The sequence below is a fragment of the Rhipicephalus sanguineus genome, chromosome 8 (assembly GCF_013339695.2).
Source record: "Rhipicephalus sanguineus isolate Rsan-2018 chromosome 8, BIME_Rsan_1.4, whole genome shotgun sequence".
NCBI classification, from domain to species: Eukaryota; Metazoa; Arthropoda; class Arachnida; order Ixodida; family Ixodidae; genus Rhipicephalus; species Rhipicephalus sanguineus.
Window position 1 is genome coordinate 75,903,773 of NC_051183.1, and position 22,357 is coordinate 75,926,129.

The 22,357-nt window shown below is 50.2% G+C and overlaps 2 protein-coding genes across 2 annotated transcripts in view; one reads left to right on the forward strand and one right to left on the reverse strand.

Annotated features, from left to right (window-relative positions):
- LOC119403330 (zinc finger protein jing) overlaps window positions 1–22,357 on the reverse strand; it is a 179,313-nt gene that overhangs the window by 93,721 nt on the left and 63,235 nt on the right. The window lies entirely within an intron of this gene.
- LOC119402110 (cartilage oligomeric matrix protein) lies at window positions 1,671–20,632 on the forward strand. Its single transcript, XM_037669221.2, has 10 exons — window positions 1,671–2,960; window positions 4,392–4,742; window positions 5,635–5,897; window positions 6,760–6,997; window positions 9,416–9,625; window positions 14,673–14,894; window positions 15,829–16,017; window positions 17,257–17,563; window positions 19,302–19,540; window positions 20,171–20,632. Exons 1-10 carry the CDS (start codon window positions 2,085–2,087, stop codon window positions 20,540–20,542), a joined length of 3,267 nt encoding a protein of 1,088 aa, XP_037525149.1. The 5' UTR covers window positions 1,671–2,084; the 3' UTR covers window positions 20,543–20,632.

Below are 22,357 nucleotides of genomic sequence, written 5' to 3' on the forward strand. Positions count from 1 at the left end.
GATAGATAGATAGATAGATAGATAGATAGATAGATAGATAGATAGATAGATAGATAGATAGATAGATAGATAGATAGACACAGACAGACAGAGACAGACAGACAGATAGATATAGATAGATAGATAGATAGATAGATAGATAGATAGATAGATAGATAGATAGATAGATAGATAGATAGATAGATAGATAGATAGATAGATAGATAGATAGATAGATAGATAGATAGATAGATAGATAGATAGATGAACAAGAGAACACTGTGTATGTTCAACGGAAAGACGGAGACGAGACCTTGCTTCCAGGGCTTGTGTGTGGAAGGCCCCGGATGTTAGAATGGGTTGTGGGACGGAGCTCGACAAGGGTGATAAGACGGGGCCAAGAGCGTGTCAAGGTAGCCCTGATCTACGAAGACGAAGAGACGCCGGGGCAGAAGGGCTGCTCCCTCAGGCAGACCTTCCGTCTTCCATTTTTTCACGTCTCCAATCTCTCGTCCCTCCCTCTGGCCATCAGAGAACGCCTGTGTTTACGTTCGGCCGCTTATCGTTCGCCAAGTGTAGCCTTTGCATAGATAGTGGTAGACACAGATAAACTTGAGCCGGGACTACCCGAATAAAATTCTGCAAGATACAACACTGCCTAATGACAATAATAACCATAAATGTAGGAGTTCTACGTCCCAAAACTACGATATCATAATGAGGGAAGCCGTAGTGGAGGGCTCCGGAAATTTCGACCATCTAGTGTTCTTTCAAGTGCACCTAAGTACCTTTATCAATTTGCCTCCATCGAAATGCGGCCGCCACGGCTGGGATTCAAACCCGCGACCTTCGGATCACCAGTCAGCACCATAACCACTCGATCGCCAGGGTGGGTACTTCCCAATCGCATTTAGGCCCGCAAGAAATGTGCAATGATCCCTGCACAGGCCCGTAATGTAAGCCATCATTTCACTTCCTTTCCCTATTTTTCCCTCCCCCTCCCCTTCTGTAGGGTAGCAGACCACGTGCGACCTCGATACCTTTCCTTTGCCTTTCTTTCTCTCTCTCAATTGTTAAATACACCCACAATAAACACTTTCCGTCACCACCCACACACACATCTTTCACACAGCTCGCAGAGCGTTGTGACACATTGCATTATATTGCGCGCTCCGTGACATAACCCACACGCAACCATTACGACCGCGAAGATGAGCTGGACGCGCCTGGTGAAGTCCTGGTGTGGCTTGCACCGAACCCGATACCACAGGCAGTGAAAGCGCGAGCTATGAATAAACAGGCGTCGCCAAGACCTCGCGCATATCGCTGCTGTAACACAGAAAACGATGCATACCCTTCCCCCCCCCCCCCCTCAACCCTCCGGAGGATAAGGCGCGAAAAAGAAGCGAGACGAGGGCAAGGCCACTACTAACAGCAAGCGCACGAGGCAGCATGCGCACTTGCGACACACAAACCCCGCGACAGTGCAGAAGAGCACCGAGGCTTCATCGCTTCGTTCATCGGCAACAGGAGCGACTCCAGATGTGACCGCCATCGCCGCTGCTCTTCCAACGTCGACGCCAGCGTCATCACAGCCAATCAGAGGCAGAAGGTCTCTTCCTTCAAGAGCAACCACCCTCCCTCGCTAAACGATGGCCTCCACATTGCGGCGTCGAAGAGAAGGAATAAGAAAAGAATTATGAAAAACACTCAAACCAAACCGAGAGCCTGGAGATGAGTTCTCAGTCGTTCCGGCGACTCCGTAGCGCCGACATTGCCGCCGCACCACGCGAACGAAACCGCCCTTGGATAACTTCGGCTGTAAGACCTGTGCTCGTGGCATTGAACCTTGTTGCGGCAAGCAAGGCTCACACCTACGCTTGTTCCATCGCGCTAGTGACGAAAGACGGCGTCTTGTTCCTTAAACTTCCGAAGTTAAAACCCTCGACCTTCGATGCCTGCATCGACATCACTGCGACCTGATAAGTGAAAGCCCATGTACTGTCGACGCTAGCATATCAGCGAATATAGGGACACCTCAGTGACTTGTGGTAACTGCAAGCCGTACGGACGTGACGCATCGTTCAGGGACAGTTCGTTCGGCCATGACGACAGACCACGACGACGCACTAAGGCTAACTACACGGTCGGCAAGACTAGCGGCCCTCTTCGTGCTGTCGTCGGTGTTTGCAAGGGCAGCAGGAGACAGCCGGGAAGGGGGTGGCCCTCCCGAGGCCAGGTCGTACCTCACGCACGACCTCGACCTCTCGTCGACCCTGTGGCAAACCCTGTCTGCCTCGTCGGCGTCGGGACTCGCCGTGACGCTACGAGAAGCTCCGCTCAGGCCCAGGTTCAGCCAGGAACAGGCGCTGCTGGAACTGCAGTTCACGGGTGACACCACGCACGGTCTACGACTGGCGCTAGAGGGCGCCCAGCGGAGACTGCGGCTAAGGTCCACCGACGTCGGCCGAAGAGGTGGCGTAGTCAACGATACGTCGTCGCCGACTTCTTCAGCGGTGGATGTCTCCGGCGTGCCTCGGGAGGTCGTCCTCCTCTTCATGACGAACGAAGGACACAGAGACACGATAGCCAACACGGACGTTCACGTCTTCCTCGACTGCCAGGTTCAAGAGCAGCTGTCCCTCTCGCTTCCTCTGCGAGAGATGGCTCGCCAGTCTACAGGTCTCAGAGTCTATCGGGACAAAAGGATCAAGGTGGATACTGTGCGTGACGTCACGTTGCACAACGTGCTCCGCAGGGCGTCCCCGACCTGTAGCAGACGGGAGGCCCTGACCACGCCTTCGGTCGCCGTGCCAGGCAGAAGCAGCGGCGGCGGCAGCGGCACCAGTACCAGTAGCCGAATGGCGATGACGTCAGACAGAAGCGACCACGGCAGCGAAGTTCCCGAAGACGCCCACTTTCGCGGGGAATTCGGTCGACTGGCGACCAGGGCCCTCGTCGATCTGATCGACATGCTAAGCGTAAGATCCGATTTCCAGATCCTCACTGATCTTTCATAACGCATTCTCAAGCATCAGGTTGTGTGTTGCTGGCTAGACATTTACGGTAATGAATGTAGTGTTCCAGTGCTCAAAGGGACGTGTTTTTGTCTTCCAGTATGAAGGTGAACGCAGCTGATGTTGGTATAAGAGATTCTGTGCGCAGCTATCGCACTTTCGTAAAAGTTCCTAATACAGAACACAGGATATAAGACCATGGTTAAAACAAGGACACCTATGAACAAATATCGCAAGACAAACGCTGATTATGAACCAACTATCCATCATGCAACTGTTACTAACTGAAAACACATTTGTGCTAGGAAATTCAGTAAGTGTTACTCATAGCGAGTCTTACTTATAGCTTATCGATGTTGAGGAATTGAAGCTACTCAGGGCCCCTGTCTACGACATTATTAAGGAATTGTTCGCTCGATCACTTACGAGTTATGAGTAATCGAGTCCAACTGCTCAACAATCTGTCAACAGACAACAGCCAAAATGTAATGGTGGGATAGTCAATTGTCCTTTCGCCCGGTGCGCTATAACAGTCAACAGCAGTTTCTATTACCTCCCGAGACTAATCTATGGGAATTCGTCCAATATACTGGACACTAAGTAATGAGACAGTACTTCTATAGCGATACATTCATCGTGCTAAAACCCCGCTGTACAATCTACTGGACATCTGCGGGCACCAACGATGCAGCATTGATGAAAATGCATCGTTCTTATCCCCGCAAAAACAGTTGCAAAATGGCGGCACTCTGCGGCGCGACGTTTTATCGCACGTGCCTGAGAAGTCACTACTCTTTCTCTTATTTCAAACTACTTCCAGGGCATATATACAATTGTATTATCAAGTTACCACAGCAGCGAACGCGCGAAGTACCTAACTTGAACTGTTCATGCGATTTCCTTTATAGCGGAGCTGTTAAGCTTTTCGTTATGCCGTTTCGGGTCACTAGAAAACTGTCACCAGGAACGGGTATGAGCCCGTTTTCGCGCTCATGCTCGCTCGGTAGGCAATCCAAGTCGAATTCTCAGGGAGGCTAGTGAAGCCAAGCTCAGGAAGATACTAATTACTACTGAACGATTTGATTCTAATTATGTCCAATGGAGTGTAATTAATGCTAATTAAGACTATGCCTAATCAATACTAATCGAGTTGTGTGTAATCGAACCAAGACCACCTGGGATACTTGAGTTGAATGCAGCCTAATTTAGATTGAGGCAAGCTGGGACTAGCTAGGAGACTACCAGTTCCGCTGTGACGCGGCCTTGCGCCTCTAATGCAAGCTGCCCACAATCTTTATCTACTCTTCCTATGATTTCGCGTGCCCAATATACGTCGGACAACGGGACTCAACCAGATAAGGGATCTCTCCTTCTCAACCCCATTCCCTTTCCCAGGAGTCCAAGAAAGCCATAGAAGTGCAGACGCGAGCCCTGCTGATGCTGACCGAGACGTTGTCCCGCTGCCACCTGTGCCAGCGGCGGTCTCACGACGAGGACCTGGTCATGAACGTGGGCGCGGCCCCCGCGACGTGCGCGAGCCGGCCCTGCTTTCCGGGGGTGCGGTGCGTGGATGTGCCGCACGGTGACTATCGGTGCGGACCGTGTCCTACGGGCTACACGGGCGACGGCGTCCGCTGCCAGCCGGCCGACCGGTGCGAGCAGGAAAAGCCCTGCTTTCCGGGAGTGACGTGCCGGAACGCTCCCGGAGGAGGATACCACTGCGGACCGTGTCCCGAGGGATTCCACGTACGTGGTAGCGAGATTTCGATGGACAACTTGATTGACTAACATCGCATGAATAGTTTGATGAGTGACTGAATGATTAAACGAACAAACGATATTAACTAGTTCGTCGAATCATGCTCGCTTCATCAAATGACTCGCTGATGACGATGATGGTATGTTGTTTTTAGTGGCGCAAGGTTCAGTTATGACCAAAGAGCGCCAATGCATGATCAGTTGTGCTATCAATGACTAAGTAAATGCAACGTGGCTCTAAAGAAGCGTCAAGTATTGCGCACCTAAGTGCGTAAGATACATAGTTTAGTAAAGTCATGAAGGTGACGAGATATGTGTAACATTGATCTAAAGGCTGTAGAATGACTCGCTGATGAATAGGGGGTCAATCAAACGAATGACCGGTTGATCGACTCCGGATTGACTCCGACTGATCAGCCTATATACTGATCGGTCTAATGAGCCGGTCACCAGTTTGGCTGGCTGATTAATGATTGGTTTACAGGTTTATCGATTACTTGTTTGGTTAACGGAATTATTCGCTCACCGAATTACTGATTCATGGATTGATCAACCGATGAATCAGTAATTCATTGGTAATTGGTTCAGCCACTGATTATTCGACTGGCCCGTTGACTTAGCGGTGCAAACGGTCGATCTCGGTCTGTCACCAGTATGCAATGTTATACACAGGACGATGCGTGAACGTTACGTGGCTAGAGAGTGAACTGGTATAATTTAACCTTACCATTAAAGGACAGAGCGTGGATCTTCCTTGGCGTCACCGATGTTTGCATAATGTGCATTAGTGTGTATTGCACTGTGCGTTTGCATAATACCGTTATCGCGTTCGGAGCAACGTGTGTCGTAATCCGCACACGTGTGTGCGTGCACCCGCAAGGGCAACGGCACCCACTGCGAGGACCTGGACGAGTGCGACGCGGCCGAACCGTGCTTCCAAGGCGTGGCGTGCGTGAATGAGTACCCGGGCTTCCGGTGCGGTCCGTGCCCTCGAGGCTTCGAGGGCAACGGCGAGCACCGGGGCGTCGGCCTCGTGTTCGCGCGCGGCTCCCCGCAGCAGTGCCGAGACGTGGACGAGTGCGCCGACGGTCGGAACGGAGGATGCGTGCCAAACTCGCGCTGCATCAACACGCAGGGATCGAGGTATCGTTATGACGTCGTATGAGCGCTTAATATATCGACAGTCATTGTTTCGCAAGTGATTGGCCATTGCTTATAGGCCTTGGCATTCATTCTTAACAACAACATCGTTGGATTGTGGCTGCATAAGAAAATATCGCGTTTTTTTTTTAGTCCCTCCGAAGCTGCCCCCCGTCGTATATTATTTTTTTGTATTAATATCTTGTTCGTTTATTTCTCTTCATGACAATTTGTTTTGCATAATGACAACAGGAATTGAGTTAAGAAACCAGAAGTAGAAAGTGGAAAAGAATGTAGCACTGGAAGTGCGCAACCAGAAGTCGGCGATGCTCGACCATAGCAGCAGCCCGGATATTGTCATATCTTGTTATGTTTTGTTCGTTCAGTTCATTCAGTTGTTTGCTTTGATTGATTTTGCTTTGCCTTTGTGTTTATTGCGTTTTTTAAAGATATTTTGCGCGTTTTTTGCCCTGCAGCCTGAAAACACGTCACACACGGCTGCTCAGTTAAGTTTTCTGCATATTATTTCGGTCATTATTCGGACCAGATCGCATATCACGGTGAAGGGTAATTTCTACCCTAAGAGAAAGAGCGAGAGAGAAAAGACAGGGATGTCACCCCGTCTCCGGTTGGTCGACCCTTACTAGGCAGGAAGAAAAGGTGGTGCGGAAGATTTAAAGAGAATGAAAGAGAAGAAAAGTCTAGGAAAACGCCAGAAAGTCATTGCGACTACGATACTGTTTACTATGCACTCACCGTGCTTTTGTGTCTTCGCTTGTTTACTACCTCACGGGACAGAGAAGTAGCCCTAACGACGCAATGCTATCCAAGAGTGCTGGTATACAAGAAACGCTTCCGTGCGCAGGGTGTGCGGAGAGTGCCTGCCGGGCTACCTGGGCAATCAGACGTCCGGCTGCCATCCGCGACCGGGCACCTGCCCGGACGGGACCCTGTGCGACGCGAACGCGGACTGCGTGCCGCCCCGCGCCGGTTTTCGACACCCCGATGAAGAGGATCGGGCGTACGGCTGCCGCTGCCGCGTCGGGTGGGCCGGGGACGGACGCCACTGCGGGCCCGACCGGGACCTCGATGGATGGCCGGAGGTGAGCACAGCAAGGAACTTTCCGGGGGACGTGGGGGGGGGGGGGGGGGGGGGGGGGATACTCACTGACATTCACAGAACTTGAGTCTGACCTAGTTGGTGTTCACAGCGTCTAGTGCCAACGTCTACTTACCTATTTACTTACTTGCCAACGTCTGCCAACGTTATAGGGAGCCGAGGCCTTTGTCAGGCATTCAGCCTTTAGCCTCGGCTTCCTCCTTTGTTTTAAAGGAAATAAAAACTTCACTTCACTTCACTTGACTTCACTACTGTTAACAAACAGACGAGCACAGTGAAAGGAACGACAACATGTTGTCGTTGCTTTCACTGTATTCCGTCTTTTTGTTAGCGGTCAAGATGTCAAGCAGACACTCACAGAATACGGTCGTAACGTAGTACTAAGGCGCCTGAAGTTGTCCGCAAACTTCTGGGCGTCAGGGAAATACCGTGTCACCGGAGGCGCAAAGCTCAAGCAAACAAACGTTTCTCTCTTTCGTTTGCAATGTAGTTTTTTTTTTTTCTTATGGATTACCTATACACGCCCTAGCTTCCAAAACCCTTCCTATATATGCCAAAGACGCAGGATGGGTCTTGGTTTAACTCCACTCAAGAAGCTAGCATTCTACGCCAAACGCGTGGAGAAGGAAATTATTGGGGGAAGTTCAAACCCCTCCCCCTGTCCTACCAACAAGTGTTCTGGGATGTGAGCAGCGTTGGCGGTAACGCGTTACAAGTAAAGGCGTTACCGGTAACGCGTTACTTTTTTCAGTAACTTAGTAACGTACTCGTTACTATTTCGGAACTGTAACGGGTAATGTACTTACGTTACTATTTTTCGGTAACGTGAGGTGTCGCGTTACTCGTTCCTTTTCATTCCAATTGTGCCGGGAGTTTTACACAAAATTCATTAATCTTGTAGGAGCCACATTCCCAGAGCTCGCCCCGACGTTGCCATGTCATAGTGGCGGACTGCTGTCGGCCCGCCTAACGTTGACAAAGGGACCCCATGCGGGTTTCCTTTGTTGTGCCGGGGAAATTGCAATGGGCAGAAAATTGCCGAAATTTCTCGAATGAATCTGCTATAGTTTCGGCTACCTTGCTATCGAGGTTTAAGCTGTCGTTGATTGTCGATGCAGTGAAGCGAAATGCAGTCCTCGTAACCGCCAAAAGCGAGCTGTCGAGATTTGCTTGGCTTGTGGACAACAACTCGCTGTGAGCTCCAACACAATGGAGGATGACTTCTTCGGAAACACCTTCTCGACATCATCACCAACTGAAGATGAGCGACTGTCTCGGTACCTTTGGTGCCACATTATATCGCGCTGAGCGGGCTCAAGGAAAACTTTCCGCTCGTTCACCAGCTCTTCTTGAAACACGAGTACCACATAACGCATTCGTCGAGCTCCTACTTAGCGTAGGTGCGGACGTATGCGCTAACAAGCGAGTCAGGCTGTCCGATTAAAACTTTGAAAGGCAGCTGTTGCTTACATTGCTTACATTCAGCAATTTGTAGTTACATTAGGAAGTTGTCCCTGCAATACTGTAGCACTATTTATACACTTAGTATTAAAAATTACTTTTGCTTCTTGCTATCCGCAACTCCGACTAGGTTTCTAGTTATTGAAAACCTGAGTGAGCGAGGCTAACCCTGAAACTTTACATACACAGTCGCAATATTTGCAGTAATTATGCAGGCTAAACTAAAAAAAAAAAGGATGTTCATGTGCGCAAATATGTTTCCACAGACTGATGCTATTTAAGCATTTCTTTATTGCTACAAAATTTGCACATTTATCTTGTAAGTAGAAACACGCCGTCATAATTAGTGCAGATTTGTTCAGTGATGTTTCCGTTGCCGAGAGCGTTGATGATGAAATCGATCATTTTTTGTTATCCACTGCGTAAAATCGCTTCCCCATGTGCCACAGAGGCAGAAGTCACCACATGTAACTCTACAGGCAACTTTAGGCCACTATAGTACTGCCGAGGTAGAGCGCATTTGTGCAAATTATTCTCGTTAAATCAGTACTTCGGGCAAAATTGTTGTTTGGGCTAGAACTTTTATGTGAAATATAAATATGAGCTTTCTAAAGTTGCTATTTTTAGGTTCCTGCTGCGAAGTGGGACTGATTAAGATTTCTAACCATGGAGTAACGGCAAAAGTAACGTCCGTTACTTTTTTTTTTTCAGTAACGGTAACGGTAACGCGTTAACTTTTTTTATGGGTAACGTAGGGCGGTAACGCGTTCCTTTTTCTTTAGTGTAACGAGTAACGTATTTAGTTACTTTTTTTCGGTAACGCATACAACACTGGATGTGAGGAACCCTTCGTTATACAGGTCAATTCGTTCTATAAAGGCGTTCGCTTTACATTCGTTAGAATGCACACCAATGCGGTTGGACTGCGGTGTTGTCGCAGGTGGCACTGCCATGCCGACAGGCCCGGTGCCGGCCGGACAACTGTCCGGGCACCCCGAACTCGGGCCAGGAAGACGCCGACGGGGACGGCCAGGGAGACGCCTGCGACTCGGACGCCGACAACGACGGCGTTCCTAACAACCCGGACAACTGCCCGCTGTCCGCGAACCCCGGACAAGAGGACACCGACCCGGACGGACCCGACTACAAGGCGAGTTTGTACAGTCTATGTACACCCAGCAGCACAAGTGTACCGGGACGCAAAATTTTAGAAAAATCAATATTCCTGCTTTGTCCGAGAACGCAGCCTCCAAGCAAATGTTCTAGCCTGCAGTAGTTACTGCCACCTATACAGTTACCCGTTAGATTAGAAGGGTCATTCTCTAACAGAGCAGAAATTCCCATTTGCAGTGAGCCCACGTCCCGTAAACTTTTGCAGTCGGGTGTACATAGTTGGCATAGGCGTGCGCAGGGTGGGGAAGGGGGGGGGGGGCAAACTCTGCCCCATACATTGACAACAGGGAGAGGGGGGGCCGCTGCGATGAACCTCCTTCGCCCGGCTTCGCCCCCACCCCCCTCCGAAGGGGAACCCTGCACACGCCTATGACATTTGGTAAACTGCTACGCGTATCCGGTACACCGACTTAGAGGGTGCGTGTTTGTGTTCAGGCCCAACAGGTATCGCGGTATACGAAGACCAAGCACACATCTTGCATCCTGGCACATGTGGACAGCACTTTGTAATCAAACATTTGCTTAACTAGATTAGGCCAGCGATGGAAGACCGCATGGTTCATGCCGTAAAGAGGCAGTGGTGTGCTACGAGCTGCTGCACTCCCATCTATTTCTTCAAGTAAAACCAGCCACTGGCTTGGTGACGTTAATGCCCAGTGTGTGTATCCGCTGAAGAGCGGCGCAGCAGACGACTACGAAAGATTGTCTCGTTTCTTGCCTCGGGAAACGGCTGCGCAGAACACTACAGTTTTGGCTCCCGCGTAAAGAAAAGTAAGAATTTTATTGAAAAGCATTTCATAAAGATAGTTCGAAACTGCACATAAAGGGAAACTTGTACACAGGCCCACTCATACATCAAGGACAATAGACTGGTGTTACACCATTAAAATGCACCATAGCAGCTTTGGCCTGTTACACAAGAGCAAAAAAAAAAAAAAGGACAGAGCAGGAGAGATAAGATAACACAAGCGCGCGCGCGTGTCTCTGTATCAGGGGCGTAGCCAAGGGGGGGGGGGGGGGTTGGGGGGGTTCAACCCCCCCGAAATTTTTCAGTTTTGCTTGCACGCGCGAACATACATAAAGTATGGTTGAACCCCCCCCCCCCGAAAAAAATTTCTGGCTACGCCCCTGCTCTGTGTATATATCTGTGTGTGTGTGTGTGTGTGTGTGTGTGTGTGTGTGTGTGTGTGTGTGTGTGTGTGTGTGTGTGTGTGTGTGTGTGTGTGCGTGCGTGCGTGCGTGCGTGCGTGCGTGCGTGCGTGCGTGCGTGTGTGTGTGTGTGTGTGTGTGCGTGCGTGCGTGTGTGTGTGTGTGTGTGTGTGTGTGTGTGTGTGTGTGTGTGTGTGTGTGTGTGTGTGTGTGTGTGTTTTGCCTACCTTGTCAGATTGTTCGACATTAGCGCTGTTGCTCCGTCAGTGTGTTAAAAAACTGCACGTTACTTAAATACAAAAAGAAAAAAAAAGCTGAACCGCGCCGAGTGATTGGCTCGTCCGGCCGTATAGCGAAGGAAGCAAACACTGGGGGAGGAGGAAAACGACACCTCGGTGTTTGCACCCAAAGGCGGCGACGATCGATCGATCCCAATGCCGGACGCGTGAAGAGGTCGACTTGCGGGACCCGCTATACACCGCTCGGAAAGACCACTCCCGTGGGAGCAGTTGTAGTGCGCGAAGCGCCCGGAGGATTTTATTCGAACGCGGACGTGAAGCTTGCGCACAAATAGCCGGCTACATTTTGAAACAGGGTGTACAGCTTATAATAAATAGCAGTAAGGTAGAAAGGTGAACGACTCGGGATCGATGTATAATTGGAAAACCAGCGCGAAAACGACGGTGACACATGGACACAAGACGAGCGCTGACTAACAATTGAAATTTATTTAAAAAAAAAGAACTGAATACGCGAGAATGTACACCACGCGTCCGCAGGATTCTAGGTCGCGTGAAAAAAATTTACTAACCATGCGTTCCTAGCAATTTAGCAATACAAAAGAAAAATTCCGATGTGCAATCGTCACGCATCATTTCGATGAAGAACGCTTCCGCGAGCTCCCGAGCCCTTTTATTGTTGTGCCTCAAGATAATCACTATGTTATTGAAAAAAGGGCAACACCCACATGACCTGCAACGAGCTGAAAGATGTGTGAAATATGTGGTAACAATAATTAATCATATTTTCTGGGGTTTAACGTCCCAAAACCACGATATGATTATGAGAGACGCCGTAGTGGAGGGCTCCGGAAATTTCGACCACCTGGGGTTCTTTCACATGCACCTAAATCTATGTACACGGGCTTCAGACATTTTCGCCTCCATCGAAAATGCAGCCGCCGCGGCCGGGATTCGATCCCGCGACCTTCGGGTCAGCAGTCGAGCGCCATAACCATTAGACCACCGTGGCGGGGCCTGTGAAATATGTGAGTCTGAAAGATGTGATGTGAAAGATTTTATACAGCGCACGCTCTCGCAGTGCTGCAATAATAATATCTGGGGTTTAACATCCCAAAACCACCATATGATTATGAGAGACGCCGTAGTGGAGGGCTCCGGAAATTTCGACCGCCTGGGGTTCTTTAACGTGCACCTAAAGCTAAGTACACGGGCCTCAGACATTTTCGCCTCCATCGAAAATGCAGCCGCCGCGGCCGGGATTCGATCCCGCGACCTTCGGGTCAGCAGTCGAGCGCCATAACCACTAGACCACCGTGGCGGGGCCGCAGTGCTGCAAGTATCGCAGTGACATGCTTACACGTAGTTGCTAGTGTTAGGTGTCGAGAGCAGCAGAATAATCAAACACATAAATTATAGGGTGTCACGTGCCCAAAGACGATACCAATATGAACTACACAATGGTGGGGATTGAACCCGGATTAATTTTGACCATGTGGAACTCTTGAACGCGCACGCAAGTCTAGGTACACGGGCACTTTTGAATTTCGCGCCCATCGAAACACCGTAGCTGTTGTCGGGAACCAAACCCGCATAGCCTCTAGCTTAGTAGTGCAACAGAACCGCTAAGCCACCAAGGCGGCTCACGCAAAGAAATCATCGAGCATGCATACCACGAAGCGCTACTTCGGCGGCCTTTATCTCCCAATGTGTTTCCGTCGCTCGCCGCGCTGAATTCGAAGTTGCATGTCATATTCGAATTCACACATGCTGAATAGCTTGTACTTGGAAAAGCATTCGCAGTTCCTTTTCACGCCGCTAGACGGGGTACGAGCCTGCGAGGAGAGCCCCTGGCTGCATACTGTCAACGTTCTCAGCTTTTACGCGACCGTTACGAAAGCAGCTTCTAAAGGTACTGGTACTACAACATGGCAGATACAGTGACGTCATGCAGCACATTCACTGCTACGGTTCACCTCCTCGAATCTGACAAACACGCGACCGCAACGTTATAGGTCTCCGTAACTGAATAACGCCAAAACTCGCGTGCGATGTACTGGCAACATTCGGTGACGTCACGATCCCAGCTTCCCACCTTATTGTACAGCAACATGGCGGCTTTAATGAGGGCAGATAAGCCTGTATAGCGGTTGTCTTTACGTGATGAAAGTTAAAGCGACATTAAAGAGAAAACCGATTTTTCTCCTGTTAGTACATTACTCTCCCACGACGCCGAAATCACCACACCTGCTGTCAGAAGACGACCGGTAATCGAGAAAACGCGCAAGGAGAAAATGCGGGTGGCGACGCCCCGTACCAGTCGCCGTGACGTCATAGACTTCGACGGCGTCTACTAAGGCCTACGCAGTTCTTAATCTGTAGAAATGAAGTACATTACCTTCCGAAGGGGTCGGAGACTTAACATACCAGGCTTCAGGAAATTTCGTGGAGGCAATGCGGCGGCCGGAATACTGAAAAATACCTCGATTACCGTGACGTCCCCATCGAAGATTTCGGCGGGAAATATAAAAGTGAAACTTTCCACGTTGGTTTTCTGATTTACTGTTAAACCTATTGTGGTGAAATTAACGCCACTAGAGTTTTCAAAGTATAATTTATCATACTGTTAAACCTATCGTGGTGAAATTAAAGCCACTAGAGTTTTCAAAGTATAATTTATCATACTGTTAAACCTATCGTGGTGAAATTAAAGCCACTAGAGTTTTCAAAGTACAATTTATCAGTCTTACCGAGCTTATTGTTGCACTCTAAGGTCCCTTTAACGGCGCTAGCGACAAAGAACGGTGAATGAAGACTGGCGTGCTTGATTTTGTTATCTATGCTTCACTTATGCTTCACTGTCCATTGCCATTATTGTTATCTTTCTTCCGAAAGATTACCGACTTGCCTGATTAGCTACGCCATCGTGGCTGGCCACACGTTAGGCCGCTCCGTAGGCTGCATAGAGCGATCGATGTCGCGCCACGAAGCTTCTGTCCAGGAGAGAGGACGGCGCTCGGATCGCGACCACTGCCGCCAACTCAATTATATGTAGGAGCACGCTCGCTCGCTCACGCGACTACTCGACGCGGAAACGAGATTCTCGCGTGAGAAGGGGCAGCGGAAAAAAAAGAAAAAGGCGGTCGACCCTGGCGCACTTCCAATAAGTGGGAAACTATGAGAGTGAGAGCGCGCGCCCAGCCCTGAACTAGGCAGGCCGAGAAAACGACAATGACGCCGCGGGGACAACCGGACAGTGGTCGTGTCACACCAGTTTTGGACATCACTCAGTTTGACTGGATTGATTGATTGACTGACTGATTGACTGGATTGATTGGCTGATCAGTTGAATTAACAGCCTGTGTATGACCAAGCAAAATGGTCAAATAGATATATGCGACAACACAGATAGATAGATAGATAGATAGATAGATAGATAGATAGATAGATAGATAGATAGATAGATAGATAGATAGATAGATAGATAGATAGATAGATAGATAGATAGATAGATAGATAGATAGATAGATAGATAGATAGATAGATAGATAGATAGATAATTGTTGGGGTTTAATGTCCCATTGATAGATAGATTCAAGCCAATTTCACATATGGCTTTGATCCTGCTTTGCACAGGGTGACGCGTGCGACAACTGCCCCCTGGTGTCGAACCCGGACCAGACGGATTCGGATGGAGACGGGCGCGGCGACAGTTGCGACCAGGACGCCGACAACGACGGCGTGCCCAACGAGAGAGACAACTGTCCCACGGTGCCCAACAGGGACCAGGCCGACACGGACGGAGACGGCCTCGGAGACACCTGCGACAACTGTCCCAGGGTCTCCAACTACGACCAGGTGAGTGGGTGGTGGTGTAGAGGCGCGCGAGCCTTATGCCACCTCGCAACACAGCGCTGGAAACATGAGCCAAGAATCCCAACGACCACCTGGCCTGCGGTTAACAGCACGTCTGATGTGTAATGGTGGCTTGCCCCCGATCGACATTATGAGCCCAATTTCGATACACATTTCGATACGTTTGAAATATTGTGCAAGTTTCAAAAACCAGCTGGTCTATGAAAAATCCTTGGAACGTACACGGGGTGTCGCTCGAGCAAACGTTGCGACGAGCGGTGTTGTCTTCTTCGCCACCCTCATTGTCTTCTTCAAGGCTGCAACTAAGTGCGCTTGCGGAAACGATGGCTCCTGAGACATTCCGTGTTCCAAGGATCTTTCATCGCTTCAAGATACCATCTTCCCCTGAACTACAGACTAGCTGGTCGACATTTCAATAGGGTGATTTCGGTTCGTCAAAGGTACTCCCTCATTCCTGACGTGTTAGTTGTAAAGGCCACGTGGCGTTAATATACTAACTCCAGTGATACCACGTGACACCACATATTAAACTTTTACACTAAGACGGCAGAGGCGACAGACAAAACTGAAATTCAGGGGAAGACCGAGGCTTCAAGCGCTGAGAAATCGTCTCCGCCTTAGCAGTCGCCGAACTAACAACTATTCGCCGTGCCGACAAGCCAACTCCAGCAATATTCTCAGGCCGAACGTTTTTTTTCTTATCAACGGTGACAAGGTCGGATATGCCCACCACGTCAGGCAGGCTGGCATGTTGGCCAGCCTGCCAGGGTACCCCAGGCAGGCTGGCCAACAGCTTGCCTGGGGAACCCTGTCTTTACGTACAACTGTTAGTTCACAATGTTTCTATTTGTCGGAACATATTTTTACATTACATTTTCGACAGAAACACACCAGCATAACACACCGTACTCTGCAGGTGGACACAGACCGCGACCTCGTGGGAGACGCTTGTGACGACAACATCGACCGGGACAGAGACGGCGTTCAAGACAACAGGGACAACTGTCCCGACGACCCGAACGCGGACCAGCTGGACACCGACTCGGACGGGGAAGGGGACGCCTGTGACTTCGACAAGGACAACGACGGAGTACCGGACAGCCAGGCAAGTGACAATCGTTTCGAAGAGAGCCCAGACTACTCACTATAGAATATAGAGTGTGTATGTGCTCTTTGTTCGCGTTCAGTTGCGCTGTTCAAACTTATTATGATTGTCAACCAACTAGCCCGCCAACGCACTTCGGCCACTAGAGAAACTTCGACCACTTTGTCGACGTTCATTGCTCCATTACAATCCTCACGTCTTCACGTCAGCCTCTTCACAATGAATGTTCCTTTGCTCGACACAGCGCACCCTCGATGCCACGATATGGTAGGAGCGAAAACGAGCACATGCAATAGCTGTTTCGGACGCACAGCATCTGAGCGTTACTGCTTAACCACCTCACAAAAGCACTCACAAGCAAAGCGAAGCACACGTCTCGCGTTCGTGTATGGGTGTCTGTGTGTACAAAGCACTCACGGACACAAGCAATGAACACAAGCAATAGACATACGGATATATTTTACGAGTTGAAAAGCAAACGCTTCCCGCTTGTTTCTGTCTGCATGTATTTTTGGTGTTTTTTCGTGTTGGTGCAATGTCATGGCATACAGTAGGCGCGAAAATGAACATAATGCAGAAACGCGATGCACTCACATAACGAAGTCACCCGCAGCGCGAAGCACACACTTAAGGCCTGCGCTGCAACGCGTACGTGTGTTCAGGCCCTTAGTTTTCGTGTGTGTGTGTCTGTCTTCCGTTTGTTTGCCGTTACAGCAACACAATTTGTTGCTTTGACGCCAGGCATGGTAGAATGACCACAAGAAAGGAGCGCTATAGCGCTCCTTTCTTGGGCCCGACACAGATTCGCTGCGTTGAAGCGCGAGGCACACATACTTTACCTTTGCTTTGTTATAATTGTTGGATTTTACGTTCCGAAACCACGATATGCTTGTGAGGGACGCCGTAGTGCAGAGCACAGCACTGAAATTTTCGAACACTTGGCGTTCTTTAACGTGCACCTATATTTAGGTACACGGCCTTCTAGCATTTACGCTTCCATCGAAAATGCGGCCGCCGCGGCCGGGGTTCGATCCTGCGACCTTCGGGTCAGAAGTTGAGCACTATAACCACTAGACCACCGCGGCGGCTACCTTTGCTTTGTTTCCTGTCTATCTGCATGCATGCCTCCACTCTGTGCTTCGCATTTCAAGTTCATGAGTCACGCTTACAGTAAGCGTGTGTCTACTTCACGCGTAACAGGCAGCATAAGAACAGTTTGTCTCATACTCCTCTCGCCAGGACAACTGCGCCCTAGTTCCGAACCCGGACCAGCGGGACACCAACAGGACTGGGGTCGGGGACGCCTGCCGCGAGGACTTTGACGGCGACTCGGTGCCGGACGCCCTGGACGTGTGTCCGGACAACCGTCGCGTGTACGCGACCGACTTCCGCGCCTACCAGACGGTGGTGCTCGACCCGGAGGGCGACTCGCAGATTGACCCCCACTGGGTCGTCTACAACAAGGGAGCCGAGATAGTGCAGACAATGAACTCGGACCCGGGACTCGCAGTCGGGTTCCAGCACTTCGGAGGCGTCGACTTCGAAGGTGAGTCCGCCGACAACGTTCACTAGGTTATGACCTGACCTACGGGGTAACGCTGAAGTTTGGGCCAGTTGGTACATTCTAGAACATTTAGCAGCGCAGCGCCAAAAGACGCGGACAAAGAAGAGAGGCACACAGGTCAGGTGCAGCTGCAAACTTCTTGGAAGTTTGCGCCCATCCTGTGTACCACTCTTTGTTGTCCGTTTTTCTTTCTTCTTTTTTTTTTTTTTGACGTTGCCCTGCTAAGTGTTCCGGCCTAACGGACGTCACGATTTCAGTTGTCGTTGTCTAACGATGATCTTGTTGCATTGATATACGGTAGTCATGGACGAAGTGACGTTTATGAAAGATTCTGCTACCAGGTATGCACCAGACGTCCTGTTTAAGCGGTCTGTTTAAGTGGTCTTAAGGTTGAGCGGTGTGTTCACCGCTGAAGCTTGAGCGGAGCATCCCGGTTAAGACGGAGTGTTGCCATCCAAACCCACAAAGGCTGCGGGTTCGGATCCCACCAATGGCAAGGGTGTTCTTTCGTCCACTTTAAATCATTTCAATTTACGACACAATTACTACACTACAGTTAAAGACAGCAATTAATACCGCCAATGCCTTGCTTGGCCTAATTGCCTGTCGGTTTCCTTTAATAGTTTCTAACAAAGAAACGAGCCCTTGCAAAAATTCCACTTCTCTCGACCACTTTCGCGAGTCATTCGTCACTCCACGAAACCAGTGCGTCCCCTCTTTCTTCTTCTCTCAAAGATAAGAGGGGGGAGAGTGTAAAGCAGACAGCGCGGTGCCAATAAGGGCTACCGTCACAGATTTCATGGTTTAGCTTCTTAGTTTCGTTTGCTGTCCTCTCCGTCACTCCGTAAACACAGGTGTTCGCGCCTGTGTATACCACGATCTGCGCGTTTCCCGGGCTCGGTGTTTCCCAGCCCCGAAATCGAGCGTCATGCTTTGAAGGGGGCCCCACTTGAAAAACCTCTTCTCATTCGAGTGGATATACGAGGCCGCAGCTGCTGCCGCGGGTCTAAAGATCGCAACACGTGCAGGAGCAAGCCGTGGCAGATGTGCGCCTACTGCGGATGCGCTTGTTGTGCATGTGCTGATACCGATTTGCACAAAGCGTTATACAATATATATATATATATATATATATATATATATATATATATATATATATATATATATATATATATATATATATAACAAACCAATCAACCAATTGATTGTGCTTCCACGCACACCAGTTACGTCATGGCAACGCTGCTGACGTCACGCCGACACAGACTCAAGTTCCGTCAGCGCACACGCGCACCAGATAAATATGAGCGAAAGCCTTATTCAAGATCTTCCGCCGGCGGGAACTGACTTTGGAACCTGGAGTACCGAAGATCGACGCCGTAAAACTATGCCTCATGAGCAAAGCCTCAGCAGGCAGGCTCGCAGGAGTTCTGAAACGCTGACAGTTCCAGAACGTCCTTCGCGCAAGCCCAAGAGTCGAGGCGCTTGGGGCGTTTTCACAACGCTGACAAACTTGGAGGGGACCCGGGTTCAGATCCCGCCGCGGGAATGTGTTTCTCTATATCTTTGCCATGCGTAGACATCGCTAGCGGGCGCGTGCGGACATCACTCGCGGTTCGATACCCCATCGGTCCGTTGGTCGTTCCAAATGGCTAGGAGGGAGCTAAAGAAACGCCATAGGCGTACCGTAAACGGAGATTCCATGTCGCTTATTGCGCAGGCACCTTCTTCGTCGACACCGAAGTGGACGACGACTACGTGGGCTTCGTGTTCGGTTACCAGGACAACGGCCACTTCTACGCCGTCATGTGGAAGAAGAGCAGCCAGACGTACTGGCAGGCCACGCCTTTCCGGGCCGTGGCCGAGCCGGGCATACAGCTCAAGCTCGTCCACTCGGACACCGGACCGGGGGAGACGCTCAGGAACGCGCTGTGGCACACCGGACACACGCCGGGACAGGTAACACATCATCATCATCATCATCACCCCGACTAGGTTTACTGCAGGGCAAAGGCGTCTCTCATGTTTCTCCAATTAACCAGGTGTTTGCTGCGGCCACGCTATCTACGCAAGGTGCCTTTGTATCTGTCCACCTAGCTTCCTCTCACTCCCTAACGCGCTTGCCTTCCCAAGCTTGTAGTCCACTCTGTTACTTTTAATGACCAGTGGCTATCTTCTTGCCTTTTCGCTGCATGCCCTGTCCGTACCTATTTCTCCTTAATTTCGAGGTCACGTATAGATGCACGCTATTCCATTCCAACCTCGCCAGGCGTTCATATCCCTTCCCCCAGTGTAGGGTAGCACACCGGTCCTTCTAGACTGGTTAACATCCCTGCCTTTCCTTTCTCTCCTGTTCCTTCCTTCCTTGATATACAAGGGCGAAATGTAAGAACCTCCGTGTGCCTAACATTTAGGAGCACTTTATGGAACTGCCCATGTGTGTGTTTGTAGACACTGCGTACTACTTGAGCTGTCATTTATGACGTAGCGCTCAGAAAGAGTCGTGACTTATTTCTCAAGCCCTTAGTAAAACTCGAAATCCCACTAATGCGGTCGAGGTCCTCCCTCCCCCACCTGGTAACCACCCAGGTTCGTCTCCTGTGGCGCGACCCGCGCAACGTGGGCTGGAAGGAGAGGGTGGCCTACCGCTGGCTCCTGTTGCACCGCCCCGAACTGGGCCTCATCCGGCTGCGCATCTTCGAGAGCGACCAGATGGTCGCAGACTCCGGAAATATTTACGACTCGGCGCTCAGGGGAGGTCGCCTCGGAGTGTTCTGCTTCTCGCAGGAGGCCATCATCTGGTCGGACCTGGTCTACCGATGCAACGAGGCGCTGCCGGACGCCGCCTACAGAGACCTGCCGCCAGAACTGAGAAAGAAGGCGCGACGCGACAACGTGACGCCCTCGCAAGTGCCCCTGGGACCGGTCGTCTACAGCGACAACTTCGTCGACTACACCTGAAGGTTGATGGCCGGGGAGTCCGGTGGATGAAGGCTTCGTCCGATCCGCATCGACGCAGCAGTAATAATAAAAGAAACAACGTGTTCTTCTCGAGGACAGTGTCTTTGTGCTTACATACGCTCCATCGGCCATGTCACGCTGAGTTACACGCGTGCTAGCTTTGGTCTTGATCATTCGTTGAAAGAAAGAACAACCTCAGGACGGAGAAGTCTAGCCACTCTACCTTCTGCCCCGGCATACTTATTATGTCCCCATTCATTGATTGATCTATTGATTGACTGACAGATTGATTAACTGATTGATTGGAGAAGTCGTAACCGCTCTCTCTACTGTATACAGCTTAACTCAGAAGGTGCATCTTGATTGATAGAATGACCTAACCACTTCCCCTTCCATATATTTGTCAGACTGACTATATTGATTGAGCGATTGATGCACTCAACGTCGTGGAAGAAGCCAAGGTACTCAAAGCGACATAACAGTCTCTTCAGCACTTTTTCAGTGCTGGTACAGGCAAGAACGATTATTGTAGCTAGCACAATGCGACCAGACGCTGCCGAAACTCGAACCCACGACCTCATTTTCTCGCCACGGAACACTTTGCCAGTCTGAAGCGATTACCCGCCACTCTTTAACACAGAACTCAAGCCAAAAAACGGAACTTCTTACTGACGACACCTCTCGCACTCTCCGAAAAGGGATGATTCGGCCGCATCCTGTTTTCTTTTCTCGAGTAAAGCCAGTTCAACGTCGTAGAGTCACAGTCGATTGACCTTACCGCGAAATCCCGACGGATGTACGCGCATACCTGTCCGGGTCACCGAGGGCGTTAAACGTCCGGACTCAGAGAATCGTGCGCGCACCTCGCGACTTGCGACAACCTTGGCTGCCAGCCAAGGATGCCTCCGCCTCTCTCATACTCTGCAACAAAGTCACCAATAAAGAGCGCGGGAAAGGCAACGAGAACGACGCGATGTCGCGTGACAAAAAGAAGAAGAAGAAGAAGCAGAGAGTTGGCAAGCCGCGCATCCGCAACAATGTAACGACAAGACCACGGTAGAGTTGAATTCCAGTAACCGTGCAGCATATAATATACATATTCGCGTATGCTCTTCAAGTGGACGACGCTATATAAAGACGCAAAGAAGGGATCGAGAAGAGGCAGCAGCAGAAGAACAAGTAGAAGAAGAAGCGAAAAAATGCGGAGCTGAAAGAAGAGTAAGCATCCGTCGAGACGATACGCTTTAACGAGACACGATACCTTCGAAGCGCGCAACCGAACGGTAGCTCAGAAAGAACACCAAGAACTGACGGCTTCAACGGCTCGAAAACAGGTCGCGAAGAAGTGGCACGCGGAAAGGACGCACACACACACAAAGACATGCAAAAGTAGAAACACAAGGTGAACAAAGCGGCAACGTAGATGAAAAGTGACGCAGAACATTAAAAAAAGGAAAAAAAGATAGACGGTACCTGCGGGTAAGGAGTGAGCGTCTGACAGCTGAGAAAGAAGACCCACCGTGACCGACCTTTAAATATGCAAGAGAACGAAAGGGCCCAGGCATCCGCCAGGAGGTTACAGGCAGGTGAGGAGACGGGTGTTCGCATAAAGTGCTGCGCTGAAGACGCGAAAGCTGCAGACAGGCATGCGAAATAGTGGGGAGGAGGGAAGACCACCCAACGGCGGGTGAGAAGCCGGTAAGAGCCTAAGACGAAGCCGGACGCGAAAGGCGTGTTACTCTAAGAGCTTTCGGATGTTTCTTTTTTTTTTTTATACGCGTTTTCAGGTGAGCACGCCATTTCTTATTAATACAA